Source organism: Phodopus roborovskii, unplaced genomic scaffold (assembly GCF_943737965.1).
Source record: "Phodopus roborovskii unplaced genomic scaffold, PHOROB, whole genome shotgun sequence".
NCBI classification, from domain to species: Eukaryota; Metazoa; Chordata; class Mammalia; order Rodentia; family Cricetidae; genus Phodopus; species Phodopus roborovskii.
In genome coordinates, this window is record NW_026126433.1 from 55,592,968 (window position 1) to 55,620,682 (window position 27,715).

The 27,715-nt window shown below is 38.1% G+C and overlaps 1 protein-coding gene across 5 annotated transcripts in view; it reads left to right on the forward strand.

The window, feature by feature from the left end:
• Window positions 1-27,715, forward strand: part of Gpatch2 (G-patch domain containing 2) — a 143,108-nt gene that overhangs the window by 3,800 nt on the left and 111,593 nt on the right. For 4 of the 5 annotated variants that reach the window (XM_051186530.1, XM_051186526.1, XM_051186529.1 and 1 more), the window contains exons 2-5: window positions 4,467-5,183; window positions 11,305-11,366; window positions 13,737-13,919; window positions 14,306-14,385. In XM_051186530.1, coding sequence (XP_051042487.1) covers window positions 4,467-5,183; window positions 11,305-11,366; window positions 13,737-13,919; window positions 14,306-14,385 — 1,042 coding nt within the window. Of the gene's footprint in view, window positions 1-3,893; window positions 3,989-4,466; window positions 5,184-11,304; window positions 11,367-13,736; window positions 13,920-14,305; window positions 14,386-27,715 lie in introns of all 5 variants that reach the window. The other variant, XM_051186527.1, reaches the window with a different exon arrangement.

Genomic DNA, 27,715 nt, shown 5'->3' on the forward strand with positions numbered 1-27,715 from the left:
TTAACATAATTCTTGTGGTTCGTATTTTTGTTTGCTTAGTCATAAAATATAACCTTTATCCTCGGTGTGGCATCTTTAACCATTTATATGTTTTTTTAACCCATTGCCTACTATTATGTATTCATTTTCATCTGAGCCTTTTGGCTATTTGCTATATACTTGTCAGGCCAAACAACCTTTCCTAGACAGTTTTTTTATTTTTTTAAACTTAAATGAAATGCAGTAACTAAGTTGATATGGAAATAATCGAATTCCGTCACTGTTTTTTTGTTTGTGAGTAGTTGTATACCATACATTCATAAGCATAGTTCTTGACTGTATACTCACATTTATAATATTTATGTAGACCTGTGGGTTGTGATGCCTTGGAGGGTTAAATGTACTTTAACAGGGGTCACATATCAGATGTCTACATTATGATTCTTAGCAGTAGCAATAGCAGTAGTTATTAATAAAATAGTTAACTGAGTTAGGATTGTCTGTTTTCCTGTATTTCCTTTTTCTTCCATCTACTTACATGTATTTAACTGCCACGTGAGTGCTCTTGGATCTAGGATTGGAAGTTCATACCTGTAATTACAGTACCCTGAGGAGAATGGGGCAGGAGGATCATGGCATATGGAGCCAGACCCAGTCTCCAAAGAGCAGGGACAGTGGGGAGGTGCTGTGGGCTCTATCCGGCTCCTTTCAGGGAATATGCAAGCAGGAAGTTAGGATTAAGGGTTGCTTCCTGCTTCTTCCGTAAAATATAAGTAAAAAAAAAAAAAAAGTCTCTTAGTGCCAGTGTTGTTCCTTTAATCCATCTTCCTTTCTAGCATTCATTGGTGAGGAACTCAAATATGGCACTTTATTAATAGTGTCTAAAAAGGACCTGAAAGCAAGCCTGACTGGTGGCCCTAGGTTTTGAAAACAGCTGGCTCATCAAATCTTGGGACATATATTTTGTATTGCTCAGCATAACCCAACACTACCTGACAGGTGCTCATTTCCTTGATAAAATCTATTGTAGTACTAGAAGATCATCACTGAACTGCTGCTCCAAATAGTATTCCCAGTGCTGTTTCCTAAGATTTCATTTGCAAATGAGGATCAAATGAAGAGACTTAACATGAATATAAACATCTCAATCAAGTGGTACATTCACTGAGTTTATATTAATTCATATTAAAACTCTGGCTGTTCAGTAAAACTAACTTTGTACAGAAATGGCTTAGATTTCTTCATTTCTCTTCTATTAGGTAAGATCTTGTGTAAGAAAATAAAAATGTCTAGGATTAAATGTGTTAGTACAGTGGTCTAATGTTTCAGGACAGTTGCTCAAACAAAGGAGATATAAGAGCTATACAGTTGATGCCCTTTTACCTGGAAGATGTAAGTGAAACAATATGATATTAATTGCCTAATATGGTTAGCTCATCTACAGGGATTTTGCTTGGAATTGAGTTGTGGAAAAGTCAGAACAAATTAGGGGTGAAAAGTGATTGAAATAATATTAAATATATTTTTTTCTGTGTATCTGCTCTTTTGAAAGAATCCTCTAAAGTAATTTGTAGTCAGTTTATGCTTTAATGATGCCATAGAATTGACTGGATTCTAGTTAAAGTAGTTTATGTTCTCAAGAGAAACAATAGAAAATTGGGCAATGGTAGCTGAATTTTAATGAGATCTTAATACAATTTGCTTCCATTCTTAGTCATATTGGTTATATTTTGTTAAACCTTTCTAGTTATAGAAATCTTTTTTCAAAAAAAGTTAGGTAACAAGGAGCTGGAGAGCCTATGTCTTCTGGGAAAGCATCTAAGAGCACTGGTGTCTCAGGTCTTCAAAAACCCATGTGCAATTCCCAGGCACTCACTCCAGTCCCAGGGGAATCCTCCAGCACCTCCTTCTGACCTTCTCATGCACTGTGCACATACTTGTATGTAGGCAAAATGCAACACATGAAATAAATGAGAAAATTAAAAAAATCAGTTGCTTACCATTACACATTAAGAACACTGGCATATCCAGATGTGGTGGTTCCCGTGGTGTGATGCCAGCTCTCTAGCTGAGTGAGGAAAGATTTCAGTTCAGGCTTACAGGGTCTACACAGGAAAGTAAGAAATGGTCACCTAGACTATTGCCTTTTCTCTTCTTAGGTGAGGTGCTCTGGACTCAGATGCCAGGGCATAAAACACATATCTGCCACTTAGATTGGGTACAGTGACAGGTCTGTGGCTGTTTCCATTTTGTTTATTACCTGGGGGGTTGTATGTGAATGAAATGAGGCAATATAGTTAGTTAATATTGGCAGGTAATAAATACTCAAGTGTTAGATGATGTATGTAACATTGTAAACAACAAAATCCATTAAATCACCATATATGCTTTTAGGCTTTAAAATGAAAAGTTACAAACTGTTATAGGAAACTTGCTAAAGCTTAAAAGTTTGTAGATGATAGATATTATATGCAGGTATAGAGTATATAGCCCAAGGGTTGGAAAACTGGTTGGATACTACTTGATTTCATTAAAAATGGAAACAAACCACCTTACAGGTCTCATTCATTTATAGCTACTTTTACTTTATAGTGAGGAGTGGAGTGATAAGAGACAGTATGGTTTCTATAGCTTAAACTAATTGCAATCTATCCCTCTGCCAAAAAAGTGTGTTTACCCCCTTATAAACTCTACAAGCTCTAAAGGCTTCTAGCGGACTCTTGGGAATATTTTGATGCCTGTCCACCTTAATTTGAGAGCTGATAGGCCATGATTTGTATAAGAAAGGTACACATCTGAGATACCTAACATTTAAAAATTGTCACACCAACTTATTTAACATCTTTGGGAATTGAATTTGGAAAGTACTATGTGATTTATTAAAAAAGCTTTAAAATGCAACAGTTGCTGATGCCTGCTGAGCAAAAAGACATAGGACAGTTTCTGAATGCATTAATGATGGCCCCCATGGACTGCTGAGGTTCCAGTTTGGATTGAACACAGTTTCTGTATAACTTGTTTGTGAGTGTTTAGTGGCCCAAAGATATGCCCACTGTAAACTAAAGTTAAACTTCTGTAAGCAGTATGGTTTTAGCCATGTGGGCACCATTTGTAATGAGTAGGGTTTTTTCCTCCTGCCGCCTAGTCTTGACCCGCCGCCGTGCCAGCCACAAATAATACACAGAGACTCTGTATTTGATATAATCTGTTGGCTCATTACTAGTTTCTTATTGGCTAGCTCTGTCTTAAGTATTAACTCATTTCTGCTGATCTATGTATTTCTCTTACCAGGGAGACGGCCAGCATACTGCTTTCTCCAGACTCTCCATCTTGGCTCTCCTTACTCACTACTTCCTCTTTCCTCTTTCCTCCTAGTCCCGCCTATCTAGCTTTCCTATTGGCCAACAGTGCTTTATTCATTAACCAGTATGAGACACATATACAGAATGACATCTCCCATCAAACTTCCTTTTTGCATCTGATACACATTTTGGAAATGCCTGCCAGTCAACCTCTGATACTATGGTAGTGAGGAGGTAAAGTGAATGAGAAGTAGAAGGGTTTATGCCTCCTTTATTTAGGAGTTAGTGGTCAGGGAAGAGACTGAGACAGTTTGAAGAAGGTCATTGGTTTTAGAAAAGGGACAGGTGGGGAACAATGACTTAGAATGTTTCCCATGGTCATATAACAGTCATGTAAAATCATGTAAAAGCCCTGAGAATCTGTATGTGTGTGTGTGTGTGTGTGTGTGTGTGTGTGTGAGAGAGAGAGAGAGAGAGAGAGAGAGAGAGAGAGGAAGGAAGGAAGAGAGGGAGGAGGGAGAGAGTTCACCCATGTGGTTGCATGTGGATGGCAGAGATTGCTATCTGAAGGTATTCTTCAATCATTTCTCCACCTTATCTTTTTTGAGACAGAGTTTGTCATTCAGCCCGGAGCTTGCTATTTCCTAACTGGCCAGCCGTCGAGCCCACAGGATCTGCCTGTCTCTGCTGGAGTGCTGGGGATCCAGGTGCGCACCATATCCAGCTTATATGTGGGTGCTGGGAATCTGAGTGTAGATCCTCAGGCTTATGCCACAAGAACTTGACCTGCTTAGCACCCCTCCCCTGCTGACACTGTATTCACCTGTCCTCAAGTGATTTTAATGTTAGGAATCTATCTCTTAAGACAGGGTCTGCAACCTACCTTAGACTGACCTCAAACCTAAGCTTAATTCTTTTATCTCAGTTTCCTCAGTGCTAAGATTATAGATAGGTGTATACCTTCTCACCCAGCCATTCCTGTGTTTAATCAAAGAAATAAAACTTATGCAACAAGTATGTTAAAGAATCAGATTGAAGCTGTCAAATGTTGAATAGTGCAATCATATGCCTTTCTGACCTCTTGTAAAAAATACTAATTATGGCCATATTTAGAATGAAGTGCTTATGTGTGGAAAACTAGGTTAACACCAAGTGACTTTATTTCTCGTTCTCTAAAACATATAGGCATTTCAGTAGAACAATGGAAGAGCTTGTTCACGATCTTGTCTCTGCACTGGAAGAGAGTTCTGAGCAAGCCCGAGGTGGGTTTGCTGAAACGGGAGATCATTCTCGAAATGTGTCTTGCCCTCTGAAACGCCAGGCCAGGAAAAGGAGAGGAAGGAAGCGGAGGTCCTATAATGTTCACCACCCTTGGGAGACTGGCCACGGCTTAAGTGAAGGCTCCGATTCTAGTTTAGAGGAACCAAGTAAGGACTATAGAGAGAACCACAACAATAATAAGAAAGACCATAGTGACTCTGATGACCAAATGTTAGTGGCGAAGCGTAGGCCATCATCGAACTTAAATAACGGTGTTCGAGGTAAAAGACTTCTGTGGCATGAGTCTGATTTTGCTGTGGACAACCTTGGGAATAGAACTCTGCGCCGTAGGAGGAAGGTAAAGCGCATGGCAGTGGATCTCCCTCAGGACATCGCCAACAAAAGGACAATGACTCAGCTGCCTGAAGGCTGCAGAGATCAGGAGATGGACAATGATAGAGCTTACCAGTATCCAGAGTTTACCCGGAATAAAGTTAAAAAAAGGAAGTTGAAAGTGATTAGACAAGGACCAAAAACCCAAGAGGAAGGAGTTGTTTTGGAAAGTGAAGAAATGAGCCAGACCAATAAGGACAAAATGGAGTATGAAGAACAAAAAGTCTCAGATGAGCTCATGAGCGAAAGGTAACATAGTGTTTATTATCTGCCAGTAACATGTTTGTTTGCTTGCTTGTGGCTGAATGTGTTTTATATTTTAATTAATTCTGTTTTAAGATAATTATAAATTACCAACAATGATAGTGCTATTAGTTCCATTTTCACACATATCAAAATTGCTTATTTGATTTATGCAAAATGTTAGTTATGTTGTAACTGTCTTGGCTTTTTGCTACAGAGAGAGAAAGGAAGTGGCTTTTCCATGGGAAAGGATGTACTTTGGAGTCACTGCACTTTAGGTTATCTCATTGTTCGTGGACTTAGGGAGCTTCAGCGTTGGGAACATTGAGACAGTGTAATTCATTATTTTGATTCCTAATGTTCAAAGTTCATACCCTGTGATTTGTGGGGCTTGGTATGTTGATCCATAGCTTGCTAGGGAATTCTGATCACTTATGAAGTATAAAGACCTGATTTATGGTGTGGAAGCAGCTGATTTTGGTTCTTAGAGAAATGGGAATTGTAGCATTCCTGTGTTGGTTGGTTGTCCATCTCAGGAAGCAGGACCACCTCTGTTCTAATAGCCACATGCTCATTGCATGTCATAACGGACATGCCTCTGCCATTTATCCAGCTGCTTGTGAGAGCCACCAGCACTGCTCATCGTGTTCAGCACACCCGCTTCAATTTCTGAGAGCCAGAAAAAAAGGGCCCTGGGGATAGCATGTGATTTTAGTTTGCAGCATTGGCCTCATTATGGTTTTGGTGATTGTAGGCTTTGGATATTTGTATATGTGGGTGTGTTTGTAAGTGTGGCTGCAGTTGGGAGGACCCAGTTGGAGTTAATTTTCTTATTAGAGTTTACTCTTTAGTTTTTCTTCAAAAAGTAAACCAAAGGTAAAGAAGTTTTTGAAGAATGACTTGGAAAGTTGGTTTCTTTCAAAACAGTTATTTTTGTTCAGGAATAGGGTTGCTGTCCTCTGGTGTTGAGTCAATGTGACTGAGGAGCACTCAGACAAAGCAGTCAGTCAGCAGCTCTGTTGCCCATAGCTGAGGGAGTATGGCAGTGCAGTAACATTCTGAGTTCTGGGCCATACGCAAGTCACCTGCTTTTCTGGTTGACTGTAACCCCCCTCCCCCTTTTTGTTTTCTATGTCTTTGTTTTGTTCATCTGCTGTTTACACTTTCCACCCTGAAACCATAATAAGACAAAATCAGCACTCATTTATTTCTTCTCATTGTTCAACAAAAATATCAGGGTCATGTAGGTATATCAGATTTCTCAGTTGTTTACATCTCAGGTACATAGTTTAAATATGCTATTTTAAAATCAAATAAAGTTAACTATATTTCCTCTGATTTAAACTTGTCTTTATACCAGCTTTCTGCCATTTAAGGGCTCAGTGCAATTTCTTCTATGGGAAGGATTGTTACAGAGTGAAGGCATCTTCTGTTTCCAGAGTTTTACATTTTAAGAAGATTTATATTCTTGGGTTTGATTTATAAGTAAAAACTGTGTGTGTGTGTGTGTGTGAGTGTGTGTGTGAGTATGAGTGTGTGTGTATGTAGTATTTGATAACTGCAGCATGCATTGATGGCTCAAAGACTAGTAACACAGACTTTGCCATGCCCTAGTGTGGAATAGACAGACAAGCAAGTATTGAGTTTAGAGTGTGCCATGTGGAAGGTATTTGTAAGTGAAGGCTTCTCAAAGGAACTGTGTCTAAAGCAAGAACTAAGACTTGTTCAGAAAAGGGAGGAATGGAGAGTCAGTAAGGAAATAGCATGACGGAAAGAGCAGCTTGTGTGCAGACACAGACTTACATCAGTGTGGAGTGGAGTCAGCCCATTGCTACTAGGACATAGGGGATCGGGACTGCCGCAGCAGCATTTCCTGAAGGCTTGAGTGCTGTCTGTGTTAGTTTAGATTTCATCATGTAGGCTGTGAAGAAACTTAGGGCAACATAATTTTGGTACTGGTGTTCTGTTTACCTTTGGCTGACCTCAGTCCATACAGTAGAGGGTAGTCTGTCTGCTGGTTGAGGAAGAGAAATACCTGAGAGCTATTTTAAGAGTAGAAATCAATAGGAAGCTGTAGAAGGGGACTTCTCTCCATCTTTTCTGGCCCTAGGCATCCTCACAGCCACTTATGAAATAACCACTCTGAGACTTTATATCAGTTACAGTTGTTTGGCCAATGGCTTAGGCTTCTTATTGGCTAGCTCTCTCTTAAATAAGAACTGATCTCTATCAATCTGTGTTTCACCATGTGGTTGTAGCTTGCCAGTGATGCCTTGACATCTGGTTTCCCTGGCAGCTATGTGGCATCTCCTCTGACCCCACTTTCCTTCTCTTGCTATCTTTGTTTGGAATTCCCACCTAGGTATATTCTGTCTGCTCATTGGCTGAAACAGCTTTATTCATCAACCAATAAAAGCAACACATATACACAGCCTACAGAAGGTCATCCTACATCAGGAAGCTGTATTGGGAAGGGTGGTGCTCTCAAATAATGCCTGGTTTCTAGTCATAGGAAAAAAAAACAACAAACAAAAAAATGAATCACATGGAAAGGGGATTAGTATTAAAGCATGTACACTTGTGGAATATATTCTCATCTGAGTAGTAGTTATACAAACTTTTTTCAAAAAGTAGATCTGTATCCTTGCAGATGAATTGTCATGGCCACTGAGTGCTGGAAATGAAAAAGCCTTTCTTGTTAATTTATTATTCTTACTTAAGGAGCATAGCAACAGGGAAGAGTACATGCAGCAACTGGCTAGTTATCAATAAGGCAGATTAGAATTATTTTACGTGTCCAAAAAATATACCTCAGTATAGAGCAAGGATCATTAGAGACTGGTATTTCAGAATCTAGATTACCACATATCTTGATATTCATTAGGTTGTGGACAGAGGTGAGCTTGCTTTTTGGAGAAAGGACATAAGCAATAGTACCAGACATAGAATGGAAACAATTTATAAGGAGCCCACCCATAGAAAGCCTTGAAATGTAAATTTCATTCCGTAAGCTCAACTAATTATTTTTTATTTAGAAAGTTGTCATCTTAGGTGGTATGTGTATGAATGTGTTTTAAGACCGTTATAAAAGACTACTTTTAAATTTACAGAGACATTACCAAATACTTTGCAGAGTTTGTGCCTTTCCCATTCTCATAGCCGGGGCCAATTTCCTTTTACTGTTATTATTTTACTCTGGTATCTCCACCACAGTTAATGAGTGCAGAGATGTTTGTTGTTTTGGGTTTTTTGTTTGTTTGTTGTTGTTGTTATTGTTTTTTGTTTGTTTTTTGTGTTTGTTTGTTTATTTTTCGAGACAGGGTTTCTCTGTGGCTGTGGAGGCTGTCCTGGAACTAACTCTTGTGGACCAGGCTGGTCTCGAACTCAAAGAGATCTACCTGTCTCTGAGTGCTGGGATTAAAGGCATGCGCCAACACCACCCTGCGAGTATGGATATGTTTTTAGGTTGGTGTTTTATTAGAATTACCATTGGTTTTATTGAAAATGGCTTCTTTCTGTTCTAATGTATTATGTTTAAACTTGTAGTCACCCAGTTATACTGTGAAGAGGTGAATGAACCTGGCTGTGTGTAGGCTAGATTAGGGGACGGTAAATCTGAACCCAGAAGACTGGCACCAGAAAAATAGCAATTGATTCACTGTTTGCAGACTCACTGTGTTTGTACTTAACTTGTATTCAATAAGCTTATTCATTGGTGTAGTTGAGAAATATGGCTGATCTGATTATGGAGTGCTACCCTAGACTTCTGGGCTTATTATAGAATATGCCTTTGTGGAATCTGAGGGATTCTGAATTGTAAGTATTTGTATCTTGGGGGATTTCAAAAATGGAATTGTGCCTGGGATGTGTTTAAGGACTTTGGTTTGTAAGGAAACTGGGAAAGCTGAAATAGTTTGGACCATTATTACATACCTAGTCAAGCTTCTGAGGTGGTTTTCATTTTTATGTAAGACCATCTGTGCTTGTAAATAGGATGGTGTCCGTTCAGCACTTTAGAAATACTATTGCATATTGATTGTATAGGAAGTTTGAAGGAAGTTGAGGAAAAATGCCCTAATTAGAGCTTTGAGGGGAAAAAATGTGTCTCTTGACAAATTCTTATATCTTTCATGAATTTATTTTTGTCAAATTGGAAATTTTGTATGTAAAGAATGTGTGGATTTAAGACTTAACAATGATTGTCATCATAAATAATTTATAATTTTGTAAAACATGCTAATGTGTCTGATTTTTAATAAGCTAGGCTACATTGTTTTATATTTTAATGGATAGATTATTTTTTATTTAGGGACAAAGGTAAAGGTGCTTGCACCAAGCCTGATGCCCTGTGTTTGATTTTCAGAACTCACACTGTAGAAGGAAAGAACTCATAGGTTGTCCTCTGACCTCCATGACCTCCATATACATGTCTCCACATCCCCCCCACGGCCTCTGTATACATGTCTCCACATCCCCCACGGCTTTTGTATACATGTCTCCACATCCCCCATGGCCTCTGTATACATGTCTCCACATCCCCCATGGCCTCTGTATACATGTCTCCACATCCCCCATGGCCTCTGTATACATGTCTCCACATCCCCCATGGCCTCTGTATACATGTCTCCACATCCCCCATGGCCTCTGTATACATGTCTCCACATCCCCCATGGCCTCTGTATACATGTCTCCACATCCCCCATGGCCTCTGTATACATGTCTCCACATCCCCCATGGCCTCTGTATACATGTCTCCACATCCCCCCCATGGCCTCTGTATACATGTCTCCACATCCCCCATGGCCTCTGTATACATGTCTCCACATCCCCCATGGCCTCTGTATACATGTCTCCACATCCCCCATGGCCTCTGTATACATGTCTCCACATCCCCCATGGCCTCTGTATACATGTCTCCACATCCCCCCCATGGCCTCTGTATACATGTCTCCACATCCCCCATGGCCTCTATATACATGTCTCCACATCCCCCATGGCCTCTGTATACATGTCTCCACATCCCCCATGGCCTCTGTATACATGTCTCCACATCCCCCATGGCCTCCGTATACATGTCTCCACATCCCCCATGGCCTCCGTATACATGTCTCCACATACCCCCACCACACACATACAAATACTTTTTTAAAAGACTATTCAGACTAGTGACAATTTCTTGATTGATTAAAATCAAGAATCAAGAGTGAGAAAGTATATAAAAGCTTTTAGAGAACAACACTCAGTTTTCTTAGGGTCCAAGGCTTTCATGACTTGGGTCTTATTTCTTCCTATTTTTACTTACTTGAACTGTCATCATAAATATTGCTTCCAGTAGACTAATAGTGGTTGGTCCTTTCTTTCTTTCTTTGGTTCTTTCTTTCTTTCTTTCTTCATTCTTTCTTTTTTCCCTTCCTTCGTTCCTTCCTTTGTTCCTTCCTTCGTTCCTTCCTTCCTTCCTTCCTTCCTTCCTTCCTTCCTTCCTTCTTTCCTTCCTTCGTTTCTTTCATGGTGAATTTGAACCTGTGTCTTATTCTCCAATTAATGTAGAAGAACCCTTCTTAATAGTGGTCTAAAACCCACTCTGATGCTTGACTTTGGGCTAGCGGACTGCCACCATTACTCCCTCCCTTCTTGTGAACAACGGAGTTGCTGTGACTTGCTAAGAGCTGCTTTTCTAGTTATAAGAGTCATTTCATCCCAGACCATGGTGCTTCTGTCCTGAGGGTGGTCTCATCCTGCTTCTAATGGACACTGCCCTGGCTCTGTGAGCACTGGGGCTTCAGACTCAAGCTGATCACACAGCACAGTGTGAGAAATGAGCAGTGAGCATTTGATAAAAGCAGATAATAGAATGCATCCCTTGTGCCCCCACCTCCTTGCCGTCATGTCTGGCTCACTGTGCAGGTCCCATTAGATTCCTGGAGTCTTACATGACCAAAATAATAAGTTCTATCATTAACAGAACTGGGATATGTGCAGTTTGATTTTTTTTAAAATCTTATTTTCTTTCAGATCTTTGTCAGGCTCAGGTTCCATTTCTGAGCTGCCATGTCTCTTTAAAATTTTAAGGCTGATAGATCAATTGTTCTTTTGATCTGTTTCATTTTTCTCTTTTTCCTGCTTACAGTGACTCCAGCAGTCTCAGCAGCACTGACGCCGGCTTGTTCACCAATGATGAGGGAAGACAAGGTACTGAGATAGTTTTCCCCTCTTTAAAAATTCATTTTAAAGTTGTGCATACTCCTGGCTATTTTATAAGCTGCCAACAGTAACCCTTGGTATTGCAAGTACTGCTTAGTGATTTAACTGGTTTCTATACTTCACTGAAGGTGTCTTGGCATCCTAACCCAATAATAGATGTCTAAAAAGTAGCGTGTGTCACTCAGCTTTGCATACTTCCATGTTTGCAATTTGGTTCCTTTTAGCAAAATTGCCAGACATTGGTTCTATTCTGTAATTGTAAATCTGTGTAAGCATTCATAAGAGTTGATTTACAATGATTTGTCATTTTTATTCAGTTGTTACATTTATACTATCCCATTTATAGTAATTAAATGGTTTTTATTAATTCAGTATTATAAACTGTTAAACAGAACTATTTTACATCTTAGGTGTTTTCTATCCTTCAAAATTCCAGAATCTGTTCACACTTTACCATGACAGTATTTTGAAGCTCTGAACAATTTCAGTGAGGAGTCACACTTGCTTGGACCGATTTCATTTAGGTGCATCAACCCGTAACTCGTTCTCTCTTATTCCTTGAACAAATTATGAAGTTGAACTAACCTTATGTACTTATCACAGAATATCTTTATTTCTTAGAATGCATTATTAGGACTAGGAACGGTAGCTGATACCCTTAATTCTAGCACTTAGAAGAAGCACAGGCAGGCAGGTATCTGAGTTCCAGGCTGGCTAGGGCTACTTAGTGAGACCCTCTCTCAAAAATCAAATCATGCAATGACAAAAAGAATGCAATAGCAGAAACTAGGTTCTATAGAAAGAGACTTGTTTATTTATTGTCTTAAATTATAATCCATTAGTTATTTTTATGGGAAAAGCAGAGTAGATGGCCATTCATTCCGTGCATGATTGCTTGCTTGCGAGACCACAGTCTTTGAAGTTGAGTCTTTATCTGGAATATGTCAGTAGAACTACCTTGGTAATAGATTTAAGTTTTGTTAAAATACAGATCTTACCCAGGTTATAAAGGATGATGATATGATGAAATAAAGCAATGCATTTTCATCAAAAGGGACTTCTTGGCAAGGTTAACATCTTTAGAAGGCACTGGTGTAAGATATATTAACAGTTATTATGACTTTCTGTATCTCACATTGCTAACATATTTTCTAGCATTTAATTTACTTGGTTCTCATTTCACTTCATTTTTTAAAGAACTGTGAGTTTCCAATTTTTATTTTTCAAGTGGGGAACTAATACAGTTGAAATAACTTGCTCAATGTTATAGGAGAATAGATTTTTTTTTTCAAATTATTTTTTGTTTTTTATTAGTAAAGAGTTAACATATTAGGAGAAAAGATTTTTAATTCACCTATTTTATTCCTTGCCCATGCTTTTGATGACTATTTAATTGACTTTCTAAGAATAATGTTGCAATATTATATTATTATATAAATGTAAAGTGATGGGGTTTTTTGTTTGTTTGTTGAGACATGCTCTGTTTGTATCAAGCTAGCCTTTCATTCTTGATCTGTGCCTCAGACTTCCAAGTATAGCAATGGACATGGTGTGTTAATGGCAATTCAGATATAAGGTAGTCAGTATCAAGTGAGTCCCTGCTGAAGTTAATAGACCTGCTAACCTTTAAATTTGTCGCTCCATGCTGGGCAGTGGTGACTCACACCTTTAACCCCAGCACTTGGGAGGCAGAGGCAGGCGGATCTTTGTGAGTTCAAGGCCAACTGGGTCTACAAGCTACACAGAGAAACCCTGTCTCAAAAAAACAAAACAAACAAACAAACAAAAAAAACCCCAAAAAATAAAAAAAAATAAATTATCTCTCCTATGAAATGTCAATATTTGAGTTTTTGTAAATTTTAACAAAGTTTTCACTTATTGCTTTTAATTTTCACTGTTTATTTGAACTAAATCTGTTTGTCATATGTCATTTTCACCTTAAGTTTAGGCAGTTTTTTTTGGCATTGTTTTTGTTTCATGATTACAGTTTCCATTTTAAAATTTTATAGTCAAATTGGAAGTCTCATAAAAGGGAAAACGATAGTGACATACGAAAACTCTTAGGAAAAACCATCAGTAATGGTGGCTTCTGGGGCATCTTAGGAAAATTCAGTGATTCATTTAAAATCTTACCTTTCTCATGTTTTTATAAGTTGTCAACATTCTGCACTTTTATTCTTTTTATCTGTTTAAATCTGAAGACAAAATGTTGATGATCACTGGGGTTAAGTGAAGTTTAAATTGTTATTTATAATAAAGTTACACCTAGGTACTCCATTGTCAATATTAGAAAATAAATGTTTAAATATGTTTCCATGATAAAACTGAATCTTTCGGGGCACTTTTGTTTTTGGACAGGTGATGATGAACAGAGCGATTGGTTCTATGAGAAGGAGTCAGGGGGAGCTTGCGGAATCGCTGGAGTTGTGCCCTGGTGGGAAAAGGAAGATCCTGCAGAGCTGGACAGAAACCTGCCAGACCCTGTGTTTGAAAGCATCCTCAGTGGCTCTTTCCCCCTCATGTCACACCCTGGCAGAAGAGGTCGGTAGTACTGCCTAAGTGCTGGCCCCATCAGCTCCTGTTCTCACCGAAAGAAAGGGTAGACCCAAGTGGGAACAGACTGTACACACAGAATGCTGTAGAGAAGTGTGTTGGACCCCAATCACTCATCCAGGAGGCTTAGAGGAGTGTGAACTGGGAAGAAAGAGTTCTTACTATTGGAGTACCAGCTAGTTAAGTGCTGACTGCATTAGAACCCTGCTGGGAATTACCTCAGGTTTTTTTTTAAAGTGTGTTTCACATTTTCCCCAATAATATTCTTGGTGTTTACCACTAGGAACAACTTAGTTTTAATTCTCTGTTGATAGGATCTTCTTCTATGCTTCGGTGATCACAGCATCTTCTAAATTGCCTGTTTGATTTCCCAGGTTTCCAAGCGAGACTCAATTGCCTTCGTGGAACGCCTTCAAAGAATATTAAGAAATCTGGAGGGGCCCCGCCTTCAATGGTAGGCATGCTATTTTACTGAATTGTCATGTTTGGAAATGTTTTCATTTCTATGGAATAAAAAGTCACATCCTCAGCTTTATTTATATTCTAATGTTGTACTTAAAAATAATCCATTTTTTTGTAGGCTACAAACTGGACCAGTGAGATTCCCCTATAAACCAAATCTTCTATTGCTATTAAATTAGTTACGTTTTGAACACCTGGGGAGTGCCATTCGAGGGACCCTGGCTCCTGTCCTCTTCCCTGGAGGAATACACTGAAGTGCGAGCCTCTTTGATGCAGACTGATGTTTCTTTTAGCCAGAAGTGAATCTGAATGGGGAGGATTCCCTGAGATGTAGGTTGGCCCAGGGTGGATTCAGACTACTGTATATTTTATACATTTTTCTCTCTTATGGTTTTTAACATTGGATCCATTTATGTATTGCTTGCTTTGCCAAATGCTAACAAAGATAGAAAATTGAAAACTATATTTAACCCAAGTATTCCTTAATATTTCTATGACTGGTTAAGATTCAGTTTTTAACCTGATATGTAAATAAAAAATGATGTATTACCATTTATGGTTCATTTTAAAAAAGTCTTCTATACCAGCATTATTTAAAATACTTGTGTTTTACTCAGGGTACAGCCTATTGTATTTTATACTATAGTTTTCATTGTACTGCAAAAGTCATCCTACCTCTAAAACAGCACGGTGATGCCAAACTAGTCTACATTAGGTAATCACCCTGCTGTCACATTGTCATTGGTGTGTGTCTGATCCCTGAACTGGTCACAGCTGCCTCACTGTCTCCGAGCTTAATGAAATCATGTGAACCTGGTGTTTTAACAATACTGCATGACTGAATCTCACTGTCACGTCTACAGCGAGATGCTTGTTCATCCTTGGATGGCAGTCCATGTGTGCCACTGAGTTTTAGAAATACTTTTTAAGCTTATTTTCATCAAGCAGGATGGAAATAAAACATTCCCATTGGTGGCATAATTCTTATGATGTTATTTTTAATGATTAATATTTTTGGTGATTTAATGTTTTCGTATTGTATGGCTTAGTTGTCATTTCATCATTTAATGGCTAAATTAAATATGATGGAAGGGAAACAAAATTGACATTACCCTACCTAAGATTATTGTGGTCTGAAAAATTTTAAAGTAAGTAGGAATTATGACGAGAGCTCAAAGATGACACAGTACAAGTTGGCCCTTTCTACTGTCCCATATAAAAGCTGCAGTGATGTACTTAATAACTGTAATAAGAATTTTTATACTGTCTTAGAGCAAAACAATTTTTTTTTTGAATTACAGAAATGCTTTTGTTTTGTAAGCTGAGTGTCCTTTAGGTCTGAATAAGTCACTTGAATGCCTCAGCCTATGAACTTTGCCTCAGCAATCATGAATCTAGATGAATACTATCTAATTCTTGGCTCAGCTTTACCTATTTTTGTTTTTGCTCCACTGCTTGCTTGAGCATAGCTGGGATTTGTAGCCCATTTTCTAGGCTTACTGCAGCCTCGCTGTGCTGTTTTATAGAAGCTATTACAACTGATAGACTGGCTTCATGGTGGTGATGATACATGGCTGCGTCATCCTCGAGCTGCCTCCCTCTAAATTGTGAAGCAGTGATTAGGCTGCACTTCATGGAGATTTCTATACATGTGTGTTTAACATGGGGCGAGCACAATATCCCAATAGCCATCGAGTGTTCTCCATGTTCATTTTGCTGTATTCAAAATTCTACTGAAAACAGGGGACTCCTTAAGGTTTTTTTCTGTCAACCCTGGATTGTCCTTGTTTATATTTTTACATACTGTATTTTTGTTTCCAATAAAATCTCTGACTTGAGAGCGAGAAAGGTAAGATTTTCAGTTTGTGCTGATGTTTCTAATTCTGTTTTTGCTCATAATGTACGTAGCTTGCTACCTTAAAAATTTTAACCTGCTAAGACAGTCATCATTAAAGGTCGTCCATTAGTTCTTTTTTTAAAAAATTTATTTTATATAACCAAGTCCATTTAAATGAAAACAAACATTTATAGACAATATTTGGGAATTTGGGCATTGTTCTTTCCAAGCTACTTCCTGCTGGTAAGGGGCGCTGTCATGCGGGATTCTAAGAAGATGCAGAAATCCTGGCTGTAGTCTGCATGGTTGCTTTGTCCAGCTGCTTTGAATGTAGGATCACCTGGTACTCTGTTTTAGGTGGTCTGGCTTGATCAAACCACATTAGTCTGTAAGGAATCCATATCTTTTCATTTTCTGTAGAAACAAAAATAGAAATCCTTTTCCCCAGTAACTTGTCCTTGAACTTAAATTTTGGAGTCAAAGCATTTTTTTTTTTAATTTATTATTATACATGTTGATCCCAGTTTCCTCTCTCTCCCTTCCTCCCTCCCTCCCTTTCTTCCTCCCTCCTTCCCTCCTTTTTACCCTCTCTGCCCTCTCACATGCACTCTAACCACCCTCCCTTCCCATCCCCTCACCCCAATTTCTTATAGTAAGAAACTAATTTCAGTTAGCATAGATTGACACTGGAAAGCCAAAGTGTACATAAGAAAGACTCATTTTAGGACCAAATTCCAACTGTGTAGATGCAAATGCAATCCATTAAGCAGAATGGCAGCAGAGGGTCTTAGTGGGTAGGTGACACCTACTCACATACAGTGATGGAGTGCATGTGCGGAAAGGACTAAAGTATAGGCCATTCAGTTATTGCCTGCATTCCTCACACACTTGTTGAGTGAAGTCACTGTACTCATTTAGGGTGTCAGAAGCCATTTCTCCTGCAGCAGATGCACGTTCAGGTTGTGTGGGGGTCTTGGGTCCTCATGTCCTCATTAGCTGTTGACTGAATAAAGTTGTGTGTGTATTTATGTTTAAAGGTGTTTACTGTGCATTGTTGATTCCCAAACACGGAATTATGGGTAATAGCACCGTCACCGAAGTCTGAACAAACTTCTCTAACATGTGTTTTCACCATAAGGCTCACTATGGCCTTTTCATGCTTAGTAACAATGGCAAACTCCACTTTCAGCGTGAATTTGGGGCCATTGAAAGCAGTAAAATCACCAAATAAAGCACAAAACTTCAACAAACCAGTCCTCAGTAGATCACACAAAGGACCCTTGTTTATAGAGCCAGGGCTGCAGGACGGAGGCCGAGTGCTTGTTCTTTCCTCTGGAGTGCTCCTTCCTTCCCCAGGAAGCTCAGATTTTTCACTGCTCTGTGCATGCCCATGAATATCTGCAAAAGTTCTGAATATTGGCTTTCAGGTTGCAAATACATTTTAACTGGTAATAATTTTTCAAATTTGGAATCTGCAAGGCTATGTATTTGTGGAAAGCAGAGTGGTCACATGCCAGATATCCTGCATATCAGATACATTATGATCCAAATCAGCAGCAAAATTGTTATGTGTTATGAAGCAGCAATGAAATAATTTTATGGTTGGGGGTCTCTATAGCATGAGGAGCTGTACTACAGGACTGTAGCATTAGGAAGGTTAAGAACCACAGTTTCTTTTGTGAACTAGAGACATTTTTTTTTTTTTTTAATAGAAGTGCTGTCAGTCTTAAAAGAGGTTAAAGTACATATATAGGCTTAGGTCCATCTTCAGCACATAGTATATAATAAATAATTGCTGTTATTGAAGGTAATAAACACAATAGCTGGTAATGCAACTTAATTTTAATCATGAATCCAGGTGTAGAATTTGACTTTAAACTTTTCATGTTTTTATATATGTTATTATAATTTGACATTACCTTAGTAGAGTGCTTTATTTTTATAGGATTTAGGTTTCTTTTGTATCTTACTTCTGTTTGATCTGACTTTTGCCTTTAATGTAGTCTGAAGAATGTTTCTGAGTAAACTTTTAGAGATCAGTTCTTAAGCCTCAGAATTGAACTTCAAGGTGTAAAGCCCATTTCTTCATGCCCCCTCCTTCCAAATCATTAAGCTATTCTTTTAGACTGAGGTTTGAATCCAGTCTTACTCCTCTTTAAAAAAAAAAAAAAAAAAAAAAAAAAAAAAAAATGTACCCATGTATATGTGAGATTACAAGTCCTGAGAATTTACTCTTGATAACAATTACTCAACTTGGCATGGTGGCACACACTAGTAATACCAGCACTTGAGAGGAGCAGGCTGAGGAATCAGGAGTCGGCTTGTACTATTTGAGACCTTGCTTCAAAAAAGCAAAAGAAGGAATTACTGCTGTTCTATGGTTAGAAATTTCAGTTTATTGGTACTCTGCTAGCCAGCCTTTCAGTACCTAACTTTAGGAGAATTGTTATTTTCATAGAATGTCCTAGGGTCATTACCCAGGAGATAACAGCCAGGCTGTATTCATTAAGTACAATTCAGAATGATAACACAATAATGATGCAAGACTCAAGTTTGAGGAGACTCTTTTACAACATGAATTCAAGGAACCTTACTAAAAGGTAGCTTTCTATGTAGCCAGGATGTCATACTCTGCTTTCTTGACAGGATCTTGCTATGTTGCCCTGGCTGCTGTGGAACTCCCAGTGTAGGCTCGGCTGGCTTTGAACTCACAGAGATCTCCCTGCCTCTTCCTAGTGCTGGGATTAAAGGTGTGCTCCAGCATATCTGAGTATTGCAATTAATCTGTGTTTTCTGAGGGTGAGAGATTTTTAAGTTCTGTTTTGTTTTGAACTAATGATTCATCAACAGGTATAATATGCACTAAAATTATTCATGTTGTGTTGACTGCTAAAATGTTGTGGGAAAAGACTCATCATTATTATGGAAGACATTGTAGTAAGGTAGAAGGCTTTGCTTAAAATGTTTATAGTCACTTGAAGACCAGCTTCGTGTGATTACAGAAACATGCAAGGTACTGGTGGTGTTTTTATTTTGCCAAAAAACAAACAGAAGAATCTGATTCGTTAGTTATTTCATTATGTTTGCATTTTCAAGTTTAAGTATATAAACAAAAGCCTGAGTGTTAACCCTTTATATAAATTGTCATGTCACACTGTTCATAGTCACAGTACCTGTGTCACTCAGAGTAAAGGAAGTGTTGTCTGTTCCAGGCATGGAGGCAGTTCATTCAGTGGCTGACCATGAATGACTGTTGTAGGTGCTTCCTTTATGAAGTTGTTGACAGTGATCATCTAACTGTAGTGAACTCTTCATATGTCCTGTTCAGTGTTTGTGTTGTAGTTCTTAACACTTTAGGAATATTTAGGCTTTTTATAGCCTTTTACTGAGAAAGCTCATTTAAAATGGTATTGGTTTGAATAAGGGATTTAAATAACCTATTTTCTCAGACTAGTCAAAGCAAAAAGAGTTTATGACAGAAAATAAATCTAAACTGATATAAAATAACCCAGTCTGTGTCTGCAATGATATTTTGACTATGGGGTGATTGTTATCCAAGCTTTTGTTAGTGGGATTCAACAGCTGAATCCTTTAGTACCTTTCTGCCTGAAAATTTTGTATGCCCAGAGCGTTTTTGTAGACTTTGGAGAATGTATGTTTAGAAAGTTATATTCTAAGTATGTTAATTATATGTTAATTTCATTTTCTTCTCAACATCAGCCTGAAATCTAGATTTTTATAATTTTAATCTTAGAAATTTTCAAGATAAAATTGGTTCTGTATTATAGAAAAGTGCAAGTCAATAAAATGGTAATATTTTATAGAAGAAATCTACTAGTGTCTGTTTACTTCAATTTTTTCATTTTGATGTTACTCTATTTTGTATTTTAATAATTACAGTTGATAATTAAAAATGTAGATCCCATAACATTTATTTTATATCATTGAATAGGATCAATATTAATATTGATATTCTTAGGTTATATTTTATTAAATGTGAAACATACATATATTTAGTAGTATACAGTAGCATTGATTTATTCACTTACTTGCATTTGAATGCTTGTGTTCTCCATATTCTAAAACTCCTTAAAACATATATACAGATAATCATTCATGATATTTTAATGATACAAGATGTGACCACATATATTTTTCCATAAAGTATTTGTGCTTGCTGCTCTGATGACTTAGTATAGTTGTGGCCTCATACACTGGAATTTGGGATCTTCAAAATGGTGGAAATGTGCAGTGTGAAACAGTATAATGCTTAGCATGTGCTAGATATTTTCTGTATACTGTTTATATGTTTAAATTAATGTGATTAATATTCCTATCATGTAGGTTTTACATCTAATGCTGTGGTTACATCTTAAACTGTTTTTTCTTTGATAAACCAAAATTAATATGATTTGGACATTTCTTCATATTGATGTTATGTTTCTAATAAATATAAATAAATTCTCTTCCTAAAGTAGTCTTCATTTCTGCTTAACATATTCAAGTGTGAGTTATGTTGAGACATCCACATCAGTCTTCACTATCTTGAATGGCAGCCACAATCAAGATATGCTATAATAATCATAAAGTATTTATGGCATCCATTGGATTTATAACTGGCTCTAGGGACTTTCTTCCTAATCTTTACTGTTTTCCAGGTCTGGAGCTTTCTGGTCAATTTTTCTTCGTTCGATATTAATTTACTCTCCTTTTCAAGGAAACTCATCATCTCTACTATCATGTTACTGTATTTGTTCACCTATGATGAAATACCTGTTTCTTACCTTTCTTCTCTTTTGAAGCCACCTGGTAAAATTCTAGGCAGTCTCTTATAGAAACAAGATACTTTAGCTGATATCCAATGAATGGGTTAGAGCTTACCAACTCATTCCCCATAGGTAATTGTAGGCATGAAGGCATAGTAAGGGCTTGGGTCTGACACATCATGGAATAGATAGATAATTAGTATGGAGGGGTTTATAGCAAAACATATTAGAAGTATAAATTCCATCCTCTTCCTCCATTAAGTGTGAGCCAGATGATGGACTGAACCTTAATTTATCATTTGAATCTTCAGTCTTATTATGTGAGTGGCATCCATTTACTCCACAAAGATTGGTCAGTATGACTGTATGGCTCTAGGCTTGAATCCTACAGCTGTGAATGAGACTTATATGGTCACCTGTAGCTTATATTTTAATAAGTAAAAGTAATCTTGGTTGAGGAGGAGTAAGCAGATAAACTTATCCATGGGGAGCACTTAGAAAGGCAGTAGGATAATTGCAGGAAATGAAGGTTATTGAGTAAAATTGGATAGAATGATTTTCAACCTTAATCCATTCGTGGCTTTCTTTAGGTCACTCTTTCACTAACTACTCATCTGGAGGAAAGGAGCGAGCATGTGCATTCCTCACACCAGTTCATTAAGCGTGATAACTTAGGGTCAAGAAGCTTTTTAAGTGGTAACTATATGGACTTCGGCTGTCCTACTTATGTATAATCCTAATGATTATGTCAAAGTCAACGTGTTCGCACTTTGTTTGCTTCTGCCCTATGGATATTTGGATGCCACACCTTCTACATTTAAAAATACAAATTGTATTACAGCAGTACAAATTCCTATATCACTGTTCCGGAAATGGCTTCAGATTAATATTTTTTAGGTGTCTATGGACTTTTGTTTGTCTTTCAAACATAGTCTCACGTAGACCAAGCTGGCTTTGAACTTGCTGTGAAGTCAAAGGTGATAATCCAGCTTTTAAGTGCTGTGTCACAACTATACATCTCCTCACTCAGCTCTCTCGGACTGACTCACTGATGAACCTTCAGAACACTGATTTTGGAAACGTAGGAGGCATCTATGTTTCTGTGGATACAGAATCTTTGTGTATCCCAGATTGGCATGAGCTCTCTGTGTAATAGTGAGATGGTCTCCATTTGATCCTCAGAATTCAGATTGCTGTGGGTATGTATAGACATTACCCACCATGTTTGGCTATGTTTGAGACTTACAATACACTTTAGAGTCTAGTTAGCTAAACACCATTTCTACTTTGTATCCTAAAAACCTCTGAAATATGTTCTGAATACTCCTTTTTGTTTATAAGAAATGAAGTCTGGACTTGGGGAGACACATCTGTAACTAAGCAGGAGAATCATGGAAGGTTAGAGCCAGCCAGGTTTGTCTACATAGTGAGTCCATGCCAACTGGGACTATTTAGCAACTCCTTGTCTCAACCCTACCCTCTTTCTCAATGAAAAAGGACTCATTGCCGTGGATTGGTGGCAATGTGATTCCGTAGATGAACATTCCAGTTCACACCTTTTCCTGGTTGCCTTTTACAATAGTAGTGACCTTGTCAGAGTCCCTATTACTTTCTTTTTAAAATCAAAATCAGGGAGGTAGAAATGCATATATTTCACTTTTTCCAAGCCTTGTTCAACTCTGGTTTTCTGCTTTTTATGTTGCTGATAAAATTATTTTGATGGTCTATAAAACTCAGTTTTCCTATTTGCCTTTGGATGTGTCAGGTACCTACTATCAGAAAAGTTAAAGTATCAGTGATGGGTAGAACACTTCCATATAATATTTAAGAAGCATTTCTTTTTGGTGTTGTTCTGAAATCACCTGTACATCCTCCCTCCAACTGAAGGTCAATTTACAAAACTGGGGATTCATGAAGAAATTATATAGATGGAAAGGGTTTTTGTTTGTACTCTTGAATTAATACTTGCCAATTAGGTATTTGCTGGCTTGCTATCTAAGAAATTGGCTTCCAAAACCTAAACATAGAGCCCAATTGTATACATATTTTAAGCCAACAAAACTTATAATGTTTCTGTTGTTCAATAAATTGTTTGCTAACCATCACAGTACTGAGGGAATAAACTAAAAGTTGGATGAAATTTTTTGTTCTGTTAAAGTGTAGCACTCATCTTAGAGTTTCACGTGTAAATCAGGAAATTGATTTGGGATTGATTTCATGTGTCTTTGATAGGCTCTTCTAGTTCTGTGTTTAGTTCTGGAGATTGAATCCAGACCTCTGTCATCCCCAAATTTGTACCTATGAGCTACATCCCTAGCTCTCCTTGACTTTTTTTTTTTTCTTTTCTTTTTTCTTTTTCTTTCTTTCTTTTTTTTTTTTTAGTTTTGAGACAGGATTGGATCATCCTCTTGCCTCAGCCTCCTTAGCAGGTGTGAGTACAGCCCTATAGCTCTTCCAACTTTTAAATTCACAAAAATGTTACTTTTGGAGGGGGGACATCTTGAGACAGTTTCTTTGTGTAGTCTTGACTGTCCTCTGTAGACTGGTCTTGGACTCACAGAGCTCTGGTTCCTCTGCCTCCTTATTGCTGTGATTAAAGGAGTGCCTACATGATCACAAAAACATTTTAATGCTTCACATCAGTTGTCATGTTAGTAAATATATTACATCTGATTTAGAAACATGTTTCTAGATTCTGACTTTAGCCACATATTCTTTGATAAAATTGTATACATAATGAAAGTTTTTGGAATTTTTACTCTGCAGTAGTTTAGGTTAGGTATAATGATTAGACATGTATATCTTTGTCCTCAAGTGCCTAAGTTTCATTAGCATAAATTAATTTGAAAAGGGAGAGGGGAAAAAGAAGCATTTATTTAGGGCAGTGATTGTAGTGGGCATAGCTGACTATGCCTCTTTTCTTCCCTTACACACAGCTGTTCCTTCTCTGCAGTCAGGCTATTTTCGTTCTCTTATGTTGGTAGGACATTAGTTTTCCTAGTCTTGTGGTTTTCCTGGCTTCTAATCCTTATTACCTATAATTCCAAATGAACATTGGTAAAACGTCCTAGGCCCTTTAAAAAGACAGAGCAGCTTTCATTGCTTGTGTAATAAAATCCAGAGTTTTCTGTTTCTATTGCTTACCTGTGATCTTTGACAGTTCTGTCCTGTCCAGATGCTCATGGGCTTTTGAGACCCCGCCCCTGGTCAGCCCTTTCAATACTCAAACATACCAGTTGTTGCTCACATTTTTTTTTTTTTTTTTTTTTTTTTTTTTTGCTGTGGGGTTTATACACTTGAAGAAGTAGCTCCTGTTCTATGCCATTTCTTCAAAACCTTCAAAACTCTCATCTGAAATGGCACTCTCTCAGCTCTTCATCTGCCCATCTGCCTTTATACCCATCCATCCATCCATCCTTCCATCTATCCATCCACACCCCCCCCCATGGTTTTATACAGTTCATCTTCCACTTACTTGATTACTACATCTGTTGTTGTATGTTAACACCATGACAGCCCACTTCTCAGCACTGCTTGTGCTTAATGTTTTTCAGTATGGATAGTGATTAACTGTGTCTGTCTCCATTTTAAGGGTGTTTCCTCTAATCAAGTAGTTAGGATGCCAGTGTGATTATAACATCTTTTCTAACAAATACTGGTTTCTAAAGTTCCTTCATTGCTTATAATATGGCTGACTATGCATGTATTCCATAACAATAACATAGAAGATTCTATTTGAGCCTGTGCTTACAAGTCAATAGAATGCCTTGTGACACAAGCTTTGCTTGCTGGCTGGATGACTGGGAGAACCTTAGGTACTCTATCTGTAGGGTTTACCCTTAGGTCAGGAGTCCACTAACTTCAGGGAACACTCCATGTGCAGACTTCTACTGAATCTCTCTGACTGTCATAATATCCTATTGGGAGGTCCATTGGAACAGTTCCTTTCTTATTTGAGTTTTCATGTGATCAACTTTGAACCTGTGCTGAGATACAGGGCAGCAGTTCTGATGTGAGTGTGGGCCAAGGTGTAGGATCCACAACCAGCTTTTTAAGAGCAGACATTACAGGGCCTGGAGACATGGCTCAGTGGTTAAGACCTCTTGTGGCTCTTCTGGAAGGTTCAGATTTGATCCCCAGCATCCTTCTGTAACTCCCACTTGAGGGGATCTGATGCTTTTCTGGCCTCCATGGGCAGCAGGCACCTATATAGTGCACAGACATACATATAGGCAAAAACACCCTTACATGGGGAAAAGTCAGACTTCACACTGGTACCTGCTTTAAGTCATGCCACCCTCCAGTTCCCAAGCCTTCTGGCGTCTGCTGCTTTGCTTGGATTGCTTTTGACTGCCGCTTCCTCACCATGCTTTTGCACGCAAAGCCGAACAGCAGCATTACAGCTTTGATTTTCCACCTTTGATGGTATTTTCCTCTATGTTCTCTTTGTCCTTGTGGAGTAAACCTTTTTTAGCCTTTTATTGACCTCTTTTAGTCAGGCTTTGGGAGAAAAGTCACAATAATATTAATTTCATGACCACTGTGTTATATTTACTGGGAAGGCCTACCTAGTGCTTTTTAAATTTTGATTATTTGAAAAAGTAATTGATACATAGGCTTTGAAAATCTAGAGGACAAGTATGAAGTATCATCTCCATCCCCGTGTCTCCTCTACCATGCTACTCCTACTAGCATTTTGGACTGAGAGATCACAGGCTATACTTATATTTTCATTTGTTTAGCGGCATATTTCAAATTATTAAGTAATTTACTTTTATAAGCTTTTTATTGCTGTAATAATGTCTCACCATATGTAGTGTTATCATATTCCCTGTGAATGTCCATTCATTTCGTACAAAGAGCCAGAGGAGGTGGGTATTACTGTCCTTTTCACTTTAGATACCAGGAAACTGAGGGACAAATAGTTTACCTGGGGCCCAGGGACCTGCCTTGGTGAATAGGACTGTTTGCCATGTTTCTGTGCAAGCATGAGGTCAGCATCTACATAAAAGCTGGTGTGACTGAGCCCTGTAACTCCCGAATTAGGTGGGGAAAGAATCATCATGGCTTGCTAGCTTGCCTGCTCAGCAGGAGGGGCACACATAGGAAGGATGTTCCAGCTACCAGCTCAGTGGGTGAGACTATGTCTCAAGAGAATAGCTTGGGTGTGTTAGAGCAGGATTCCTGATGTCACCTATTGGCCTTCTCAGGAGCACTCACATGGTTACACACATGGCCACACACTACATAGTCACACTTGTTTAGGGTCATTACAAATAGTTGATAGTGTCAGGACTTAATGTCTGGCCCATGGAACCGTCAGGCTGCTTAGGCTTCTTTGTGAAGGTAAAATGCTTGTATTCCCAGTTGATACTATAAATCTCGGATGGGCCTAAAGGCTCCTGAAAATAGTATATTTTAACTATTCTGGCCAACTTAATGTATTGGGAAAATCATTATTTTGTATTTGGTTGATCAAACCTAATGTTATGTTTTTGAAGGTGCTAAATTTTCATCATGTAAATATACTTCCCTCCCTCTTCCTCAGCTTCTCCCTCCTTTATGCTTAAACCATCTATTTTTCTCAACTATTCTTTGATCTTCTTGATTTAACCTTTTAGGTCATCTCTTTCCAATTCATCAGAAAGGAAGCTGTTTTGTTTCTGGGAGTTTTTCTCTTCTAAGAAGTTGGTGAAATAGTCCTATGCCCAACTTACATTAGTAGTGTACCACACTTTATATATGCACAGGAAGATTTTCCAGAAACTAAGGAGGATCTGAATCCTGACTGCTGAGCCCCAGGTTTCTTCTGCAGACCCAGCTTTCTGGGAATTGCCCTGTGCTCCTTGTTTCGGGTTTCAGTGTTCTTGCCTGAAGATTTACTTTTGAAACACCGCAAGAATAAATCTTAAATTTATTATCAGCTTCATATATTATTTGATGAAAATTTACTTGGGTTCTCATTCTGAAGGTGGATGTGGGAATTTTTATTGAATGCTTAATCTTTTCAAATTGCTGCAAATTTTATAGAGATAAATAATTTGGCTTCAGCCACAAGCTTGGCAATATCCGACCTCTTCACCTTTGATTAATCTTTTCCTCATAACACTTCAAAATTAATTTCAATGAATGCAGGGGTGTACCCCCATAATCCCAATACTTACTTGTAAGGCTAAGCCAACAGGAGTTTATGGCTAGTTCAGGCTAGGTGAGAACACCCCTAAAGAAACCATCCTTCTACCAACCAAGAGATTAAAACACAAATAAGAGCAAAAGCCTCTGGTGGCTCTCAGCTTCTAGAAGCCATTGTCTGCTCCAGTTACTTGTCCTCATCCTTCTCTGGGATCTGGATACAGTATTGACACTATCTTTCTTGAATAATTCTCATGACATTGTGTCTGTGGTTGAGATGCCTTTACTTTGTTTTGGAATTCCCTTACAGATGTTTCTTTCTGTATGTAACTCGCATTTCCCAGTGTAACACTGTGAAGGGCAAGAAGGGCACAGCAGACAATATATGTATGGAAAAAGGAAAGGTAGATTCTTCATACATACACATACACTCTTTAAATTATCTCATTTCTGGTAGATAATTGTTGATTTTATTTCATCACTATGAATATAAACTTGTTTTCACAATAATTTGTAATTATGAATTTCATTAAAAGTGAATTAAGACATGAATATGTATGAAGAAATTAGATGTTCTAACCATGAAT